This window comes from Myotis daubentonii, chromosome X, assembly GCF_963259705.1.
Source record: "Myotis daubentonii chromosome X, mMyoDau2.1, whole genome shotgun sequence".
NCBI lineage: Eukaryota > Metazoa > Chordata > Mammalia > Chiroptera > Vespertilionidae > Myotis > Myotis daubentonii.
Genome location: NC_081861.1, coordinates 25113850 through 25123857, shown reverse-complemented (window position 1 = coordinate 25123857; position 10008 = coordinate 25113850). Strand labels below are relative to the sequence as shown.

At 46.0% G+C, this 10008-nt stretch overlaps 1 protein-coding gene across 1 annotated transcript; it reads right to left on the bottom strand.

Annotated features, from left to right (window-relative positions):
• Positions 1 to 353: 353 nt before the first annotated feature.
• Positions 354 to 1865, bottom strand: GPR101 (G protein-coupled receptor 101). Its single transcript, XM_059678456.1, has one exon. It carries the CDS (start codon positions 1863 to 1865, stop codon positions 354 to 356), a length of 1512 nt encoding a protein of 503 aa, XP_059534439.1.
• Positions 1866 to 10008: the final 8143 nt, after the last annotated feature.

The window sequence follows — 10008 nt, the reverse complement described above, 5'->3', positions numbered from 1 at the left end:
TCAGAGTGAAAGCCGACACCTTGTAGCTCTGGGGAGACAGACCAAATACCAAGTCCAGGTCCAAAATGGATAGACCTTGTTGCATTAAGAAATTTGGAGCCTAATAATTTTTTTGGGGGAAATTTCAGTCAGAATCCTCAAGTCCGTGCTTTGAGGGACACACTTTTAAAGGAAAACACCGTTCCAAACCTCTTCCATATATTTATCTATCTTGTGGCGAGATGGATGTGTGCAACACCTTTGCCTGGAATGGTATGGGTTGGTGTTAATGGGATTGTGATGGGTCCATTGAAAAGAAATCTGTTCCTGTTTTCTGTACTGTAGGCAGTTCAAGGTTTGCCTTAGAACTCACTTCAAGGAGAAGTGGCAGAATTGTGAGAAGGGACAGCCTTGCCTTCAGTCCCATTCTCTGTGCCAGCTTCGGTTCCAGGAAGGTCTGGGTGGCTATCTTCTTTTGGGGGCTTTCCCTTGCAGAAGAACTTCTTCAGCATATCCTGAATTTCCTTCTTGATGGTCTTGTGCATGTACCCATAGATGTAAGGGTGGATGCAGCACTGCAGGAAGAAAAGCCAGATTATTATGGTGATCACCCACTGGGGTACCTTGGTTTGGATATCCACCCACACAGCTAGGACCGCTAGAAAGCAGTACGGCCCCAGGGATAGCACGTAGGAGAAAATGATGAGGAAGATCACTTTAGCAGCTTTGCACTGGTAGCACCTGGGCAGAGGAGGGTCATTGTTGCTGTTTCGACGACTTGGTGGGAGACTCTCTGGGATGTTCACTGCTTCGATGTCATCCTCACTGAAATTGATGTTGTCCTCATCAAAGTCCATGTCATCTTCACCCAAGTCAATGTTGCACTGGTTGACCTCTATGTGACTGCTGCCTGCTTGCATGCTGCTCTCAGTTTTGGTATTACCTTCTTTACCCTCCATGCTGCCATCGTTGGCTATGAAGCTGCTTTCTCTGACCTCCGTGCTGCCCTTGGCCTCCATGCTCCCTTCCTTGGCTTCCATGCTGCCCTCTTCGGCCTCCACACTGCCCTCCTTCACCTTGATCTCACCTTCATTCTGGCTGTGGAACTTGCTCTCAACCTGGAACTCATCTTTCTTCTCTCCCTCTTCATCCTCATTCTCCACACAGTCCTTGGCCCGAACCTTCAAGCTGTGGCTCTTGACATTGTACAGAAGAGCATGCTGACGCTGGGCTGCACCAAACACCACAGAGTAGCAGGCAATCATGACAGCCAGTGGAATGATGATAAAGGACACCACACTGAGAATGGTGTAGCTGGGGCTGGCCCCCCAGATCATGGAGCAGAGGGCATTATGCTCATCAAAGGCAGCCTGACCCCAGCCATAGAGTGGGGGTGTGCTCTGCAGGATGGCCAAGATCCAGGTGCCATAGAGGAGCATGTAACCCCGGCGTGGGGTCATTTTGGCTGGGTAAGAGAGTGGGTGGATGATAGACAGGTAGCGATCCACTGACACTACAACGATGGTGTTGACACTGGCAAAGGCGAACAGGTGAGTGAGGCTAACCAGGGCAGTACAGAAGTGGCTGTTGAGGGGCCAGAAGAGAGGCACAGAAATGGCCACTACCCAGGGGGCCACGAGTGAAACTTGCAGCAGGTCAGTGATGAGGAGGTTAAAGATGAAGCGGTTGGTCACCTGCAGCAGCTGAGGCTTGCGCTGCAACACGAGTGCTAGCACTATGTTGCCAATGAACGAGGCAGTGAGAAAGATGAGCAGCACGCTCGAGCGGATGATGCCGTGAGCCAGGCTGATGGGCATTTTGGAGAATGGGATGCACGTATGGCTGCTGTTGCTTTCCCTGGTAGTGTTGGTGCAGGTGGAGGTCATGTCGGTGGTAGGCGTATGTAAGACAGGGTTCAGGCTTGGAGCCGGCACCAGCAGGCGGTAAAGGGGTGCACAGACCACACTCACTGCTGAGGATGAAAGAAAGAAACACGTGGGCCAGGTTAGTCACCGAGGGGGCACCAGCTTCAGGGCTTCAGCACCTGGCAGCAGTGCTGCCTAATCCCCTCCCCAAGGTCATCAAGCAGCCTCCTTTGCCTTTCTCTCAACCCTTCTCTTACTCTCCAAGTCTCACTGCCTCTTTCTAGGGGTTCTCCGAGTCCCTCCCACTTGTCTTTCCTACCGGAGCGTGCATGTCTGTGCTACTATCTTTGAGTCACACAGTTTGGGTTTCTCAAGTTTCCCCAGCTGTCTCTCCCAGTAGCGCCTGCACGTGCTCTGTGTCCCAGCCTGTTTACGTTTAATTCTTTCTCTTCAGTGTTTCTAGCATACTTTTTCTGTATCTCCTGAAGTGTGTGTACATGTCTCACAGTTTTACTCCAACTTTCTCACCCCTGCTTCTCACTTTGCCCTCTGTCTCTATTTCTTAGACTCTTGCTAGCACAATCGTGCTCTGTCAGTCTCTGTCAGCTCATCACATTTCATTTCTGTCTCGTGTACTCCAGTCTCTCAAACTCTTGGTCAGTTTGTTTCTCAGTCTCTCTGTGTCTCTTTCACTAGCAGACTTTCTCTGTAGCTGTGTATGTGTGTCTCCATCTCTCTTCCTCTTTCTCTCAGCCTTGTCACTGTCTCTTCCTCCATCTCTTTCTGATGCACTCTTGTTTCTCTTTGTGTCTCTGCCTGTCACTGACTGTGGCTCACTAGAACATGCACTTCCAGGTCTTTTCCTGATGTCTTGTCTCTCCATTTCTCTGACAATCTTTGTGGGTCCCTAACGCACCTGCTCAGTATCACTCGCTGTATGTGTGTCCTGTAAGTCTCTGTGTCTCTCCAACTCTCCTGCTTCCATGTTTCCCTCTGATTCTCTGTTGTCACTTTCTATTGCTGTGCTTTCTCTTTCCTAAATCCTCTCATTTCTGTGTCTCTCTGTCTTCCCCTGATGTTTGTCTCTCCATGTGTTAAGTTCTCTCTTTATCACTGTCTGCCTGTCTCTTTCCTTTGCTCTCTGAAGATCTACTGCTTGTCCCTCTTGATTATCTGTTTCTCCGTTGCTCAGGCTCACTCTCTGTAACGTGCAATTAGAGTCGGTTTTTGTGTGTCTCACTCTCCCCCAGAGAATCTCACTAAACACTTTCTGTGTATATTTCAGTGTGTGTGCATCTCTGTCTGTCTTCATTTTTCTCCGATGATCCCTCACCTCGGTTTTTCTCTGGCTGGATCTCTGCCTGTGATCTCTATCTCACTGTCGACTTAATTTTGCCATGGAAACCAGCTGCCACCTTGTCCACCACGGGCTCTAGCGGATAAATCTCCTAGTTTCTCAGCAGCATAGCCGTGGTGGATGCAAGGAGGATGCCTATTTCGCCGTTTCCCCCCCACCCCCTCCAACCCATTCTGCATCCTCTCTGCATTCTCCAGCCCACCTGATATCTGCGGTGGGTGTTGGGAAGAGTGAGCTGGGGAAAGGAGAGGAGGCAGGGGTGCCAGGCTGTTGGGGAGAGTCCGAGAGAGAGTGAGGAAAATTGAGAGATAGAGACAGAAAGAGAAAGAGAGCCAGGGAGAGAGATCGAGAGACAGAGAGTGATGGAACAGTGAAGTCGAAAAAGAATAAGAAAAGAGAGGATGAGAAGCAGGAATGAGAGAAAGGATGAGGAACCAAGAGAATTGGTGGTGGTGGGGGGGGGGAGAACACACGAGAGAAACTGCGAGAGGAAACCCCAGGGTGAGGGGATGGCCAAGGGACTGGGAGAAGCGGCCACACGGCTGCCCTGCCGTCGGATGGCGGAGGATGGGGCGTTCCTGGCTCCCGAGCTCAAAGTCCAGTCCCGTGCTGGGGCCACTGCGTTTGGAGCACGGGCCCACCACTTACCTGTTGCTGCTGGAGGCGTCGCGCCACCGGAGTGGCGTGCGGATCTCTTAAGACTAGCAGCGCTCGAGCAGACTGCTTCCCGAGGCGCGGGCGGCTGCGGGCTCTTACGGGGCTCCGGGCACCAGGCACCAGGTACCTGGCACCGGACCACAGGAGCGGCGGGAACCGGGAGCTTGTGCCCCCAGGTCTGGCCAGCGCGCCGTGCTGCAAGCTCTGAGCGGCAGCCGGGACGCTCGGCGTCTTAAGGCAGCGCGGAGCCCTCACCTTGCGGCACTCCCTCCCATCGCCCCCCCCCCCCCCCCGCGCCTGTGACGCACACGGCCCCGGGCGCCCGGAGGAGCGGGGGCTGGCGGGTCGGGGACACAGCAATGGACCTCGCTCAGATATTCTCACCGGGGGTCCTCACCCCAGGCGGTCCAATCTCATTGAGACCTCACAGATTGGGGGTTATCCTCAGGGCTGATTTTCCCTCAAACCCTATGCTTTCCCAGTCCCTGGATTTCAGGCTGATTCCGGGCCACAGACCTGCACAGTTCTTCCAAAGAAGCAGAGACCTAGACCCGGGCCTTGGGCCCCTCAACCTTTGAAGGCCCTTACACCTACCTCCCCACCCCACCCCCACCCCCGCCGCCAAAGTATGAACCGCTGGTGGGCCTGAAAGAGGAATCCTGGCATTGATATTACCGATTTCCAACGATTTTCTCTAGCTCCCAGCAAGAGCTAAAGAGCAGTTCCTTGTAGGTTTTGGGAGTTATCTAAGACAAGCCAGTTAATTATCCACTGTATTATCTGATTGAAGTATATCTGTAAGAGCCCCTCTCTCTCTCTCTCTCTCTCTCTCTCTCTCTCTCTCTCTCTCTCTGCCACGTATCCTTAAACTGTTTACACATAAAATACTGCCGAATCCTTACCCCAATCTTGTGAGATAAGTACTGCTATTTTCTTTATTTTATACAGACAAAAGCATAAGCCAAGAGAGATTACTCTACTTGCCTAAATTCAAGTAAATATTCCACCTACTCTACTAATCAGGGCTTTCTGGTCACTCCCAAATACATTTCAGGTGTTTGCTCTATATCACACTTAGCCAGACACCAGGGCGTAAGTTCCCCTACCTAGAAGTGAGGGTCAGACCAGGGGTCATTTGTATCTGGTTTCCAAAGGATGAGTATATGTTTCTAGGGAGGAAGGAAGGGGAAATGTGTTCTGTAAGAAGGAGATTCATGGGCAAACAGGGCTGCAGGAGAGAGCTGGGTGCCAAGAGAGTTTGCAAGAGTCAATGTCAGAAGTGAGCTGGAAAAATGGGGTAGGGACAGGTCCTGACTGGCCTTGAATACCAGTTCGGGGATTTTCAACTTTATCCTGAGATCCCTGGAGGGCCATTGAGGATTTGTTTTATTATGAGCAATTTCAAACATACACAAATGTAATGATAATAAAATAACCTCCCATGTTCTCATCATCCAACCTTACCAATGATAAATATTTTACCATTATTGTTCATTGATGATATTTATGCAGGGCGATGTGATGAGATTTCTGTCTTTCTAGGGTCACCTAGAAGTAGGGTTGAGAAGGGGTTAGGTGAGGTGTTGAATGGAGAAAGAACAGAAATTAGGCTGTGGCAGGAGACAGAGAGGGTCTCAACATATCACACAGAGGAGGCTGAGTAGAGACTCACAGAGAAGCCAAAATTATAGTGGAGAGGGATAAGGGCAAGGAGATGTTGAGCAGAGTCTAGGATGAGCAAACATTTCTGAGTTGGTTGATAGGCTGGAAGGAGATCCCTCTATTCCACTGTATCCCATGCCTCCTGGACAGGGAGACAGGCAGGTATATAATCAGGCCCTCTTTGGATTTCAAGTTCTATGTTTGCTGTAGATCATTAATTTTTTATGGTAGGCCTGATTTTATCTTCTGAAAGTCAAATGGTATAAACCTAATCATTTTTCCTGCAGACAGTTTTCATGATAATTTCTCACAGTTATGAATTTCTAGCCTCATTCGGGCTATGGTGCAGGATCCTGTGTGGCATGCACTATCAAATGGCAGTTCACTGAGACTTGGTATTTTAGAATCACTTGGGAGGTAGTCAAACTATGAGATGTGACCAGAGATAAAGGGCAGTCCAGTCCATCCTGCCCTTTCCTCCTTTTCACTGTGGTCTTCAGAGTTGCCTGGACTGCTGGGATCCAGTAGGAGATAGGGAGAGACATCTAGGTACATGTTAAAGGTGGATGCCTCAGAAAGGTGGGCTTATAGAGTTGGCAGCTGCATTCTGACACTAGGGACATGATAGGGAGAGGAAGAGCCTGCAGGCAAGACCAGTCTGCCTTCAAGAGATAGTAAGAAAGCTAATTAAATGCTAGGAAAGAATGCAGGCCACTTTTCTGTACAGGGAGATGTTTGAGGGTTGTTAATCCTCAGGTGTCTGTTTCTTCTTTTTCCCTCTCCATACTTGAACAGAGTTGGTGTCCTTGAATTTCAAAGGCACACAAGTATCAGCATCCCAAAGAGATGTATTGGGGGTGGGGGGAGGTTGTGGAATGTGGACTTGGCTTCAGGCCATGCAGGCTCTGATTCTGATGGCCTTGGAAAAGCCCTTCAACTGACAAGCCTCTAGATCAGTGGTTCTCAACCTTCTGGCCCTTTAAATACAGTTCCTCATGTTGTGACCCAACAATAAAATTATTTTCGTTGCTACTTCATAACTGTAATGTTGCTACTGTTATGAATCATAATGTAAATATCTGATATGCCGGATGGTCTTAGGCGACCCCTGTGAAAGGGTCGTTCGACCGCCAAAGGGGGTCAAGACCCACAGGTTGAGAACCGCTGCTCTAGATTGTGGGGAGGTATTTTGGGATAAGACAGGAAGAATTTGGGATGATGTTACAAGAAGTTGCTTGGTCCATTTCCATACCTTTGTAATTCCGTAGCAGCAGAGATAAGATCTGGCTAATGATATTAATAGGGAAGAGCTGGAGGGAAAGACACTAGTAGAAAGGGTTTTAGGGCTTGATGACAACCACAAGCTTCAATATCACCCAGTGTGCCAGCTGGTCTTCCCAGATTTGTTTACCTGGTTAGACTGCCCCAATGGGTGTACCAACTGCCCTGTGTGGGAAGTCAGAGGCCTATGACCCAATCAAGTATTGGTTCTAGTAACAATGGAGAATGTAAGAGTCTGTGAGTGCCTACCATGTGCCAAGCTTTGTGCTTGCTTTGTCCTTTATAATCCTTGAGGAAACTCTGCAAGTTAGGGATTAGAACAGTATTTTTAGAATCAAAGACATCACATAAAATTTTTAAAAGCTGAAAATTTAACCGTCACACTACTGGAAGCAATATCTTGATTTCAAAGGTACTAAAATGTGAAACACACACACATGTACAATAGAATAAATATATGATAGTACCATCTCTGTCCTTACAGAGATGTTAAGTAACTTACCCAAGGTCACACAGCAAGTGAAGCTGAAAAGTAAAACCTGTTCTATCTGACTCCAACACTGGGGAATTTCCTAGGCTGCTTCTTGGAAGGGTCAAAACGCAAGACAGAATGGCTTCCAGGTGCCCAGCTCAGAAAAAATTGAATCCAGATGAATTGCTAGGATTGTGGGAAGAAAAATGCAGTTGCAGTGATAAAGGCTTCTTTTTGTAGGACACATGATTCCCATAGGTGGTAAAATGACTAAATTGGTCAATCTAAGTTCTAAGTCACACTCCTTTTTGCTTAGTGAGTTCATAGTAAGTCAATGGGGAAAAATATATGGTTTTGTTCTGGAGTGCCTACACGGGGTGTTTTAGGATTTTTTCAGTGTTATGAGCTGCTCTGGTATTCACGTTAGGCCAACCCTAGGGGTTGTATTTGCAAAATTCTAGTGAAATTAAGTACCATCTGGGTGTGAGCTAATAATGCCTATTCTGTGGGCTTGGGTAGGACAGAAAGTCTGGATTTCAAAGTTATGTATATCCAAATAAAATGATTTAGAAGAGAAAAATCATCATCAGAAAATAACTAGGTTGATTACAAATGAACAGGAGACCTGATTTCTAGTCGTGGTTAACTTGCTGTGTAACTTTGGGAAGATCTCCTTCTCTCTCTGATCTCAGTTATGTTAATCCAGCAAATGAGGTAGGGGAATATTAGGTAATATCTAAGAATCTTATCATTTGATGACTTTTGATTCCATCTGGCTGTTATTAAAAATCCCCAAACTAATACAACTCAAATATTTAAAAACTGAAAACTGGACTTCTGCTTCTGGCCATGAAAGTGTAACAGTGACTGGATTTATACTTCCAACTTAAACAACTAAAAAAGTGGACAAACTATATGAAATAACGGTTGTCAAACATTGGAAAACAATGAAGTACAGGACAGGGATCCTCAAGAAAAGGAAAACAAATGAATTGAGCCCTACAATTGCTCTAGTTTACTACCCAGAGAATGTTTTCAGGCTGGAACCCAGACTGAGCCTGGAAGTCTGCCTAAATTGAGGAGACAGAGTTCAGAATCCAGGGAGGTGAGGGTGGCTTGAATTTACAAAGTAATGTACCAGCTCTTGAATTTACAAGGGCTTCCCAGAGAGAGTGCTCCAGAGATTTTAAAAGATACCCCTCAAATCTTTGACTTAATACAGATCAGCACATGCATGTGAGCAAACTAAGGCTGGGGAAAGAATGACTCAAAAGGAGTAGGTGGAGTGATTTCTAGAGCTCACATAAGGCTGGGAATAGCTCAGTTTTCCAACAGGCAGAGAGAAGAAACTTCATAATACATCACACTGAGTCTTCTGAAGAAGATTGCTTCAGTAGTGGAGCCAAATTTTTTTTTAAAATATATTTTATTGATTTTTTACAGAGAGGAAGGGAGAGAGGTAGAGAGTTAGAAACATCAATGAGAGAGAAACATCGATCAGCTGCCTCCTGCACATCTCCTACTGGGGATATGCCCACAACCCAGGTACATGCCCTTGACCGGAATCGAACCTGGGACCTTTCAGTCCGCTGGCCGACGCTCTATCCACTGAGCCAAACCGGTTTCGGCTAGTGGAGCCAAATTAACCTTAGTCTAAAGTTTGTTCTGGTCCCACATAGCAAGAAGGATTGAACTGTTTCTAAGTATCTTTACTGTGACTAAGAGCAAGGCTCAAAAGATATTTAAATGAGTACAAAATTATCAGGCACCCAACAAGGTAAAATTTGGTAAGTCTGGAATCCATTAAAACATTATAAAGCATACAAAATAGAAAAATCAGACCTATAATGAGAAGAGAAATAGAAATAGACACAGATGACAGAATTAGGAGATAAAGACATTAACATGGCTTTAAAAATATGTTTCATATGTTCAAGAAGGTAAAGAAAAGCATTGGCATGTTAAGGAGAGAGAGATACAATAGAAACCAGAGTGGCCTTGGCTGGGTAGCTAAGTTGGGTAGAGCATTGTTCTGATATACCAAGGTTGTGGGGTTCAACCCCCTGGTCAGGGCACATATAAAAATCAACCAATGAATGTATAAATAAGTGAAATAACAAAGTGATCTCTCTCTCTCTCTCTCTCTCTCTCTCTCTCTCTCTCTCTCTATCTCTATCTCTCTCTGTCTCTCTATCTCATCAATAAAAAAGCAATAGAAAACAGACACAAATCTTACCTCTAGAGAAAAAGAATATGATGTCTGAGATAAAAATACACTGGATAACATTGTTAGCATATTAGACACTACAGAAGAAAGTTTTTTGAACTTGAAGCAATAGGAACTGTCCAGCAGATGACATGATACTGTATATAGAGAACCCCAAAGATTCCACCAAAAAGCTACTAGAACTGATAAATAAATTCAGTAAAGTAGCAGGATACAAAATATATATCCAGAAATCAATTGAATTTTTATATACCAATAATGAACTTATCAAAAAGGGACACTAAGAAAACAATCCCATTTACAATTGCATAAAAAATTCCCCAGAATAAACTTAACCAAGGATGTAAAAGAAACTTGTACTTGGAAAATAAGACACTGAAGAAATAAACTGAAGAAGATAAAAACAGGTGAAAGCATATACCATGGTCATGGATTGGAAGAATTAGAAACAATAAAAAGGTCTATATTACCCAAAGCAATCTATGGACTCAGTATAATTCCTATCAAA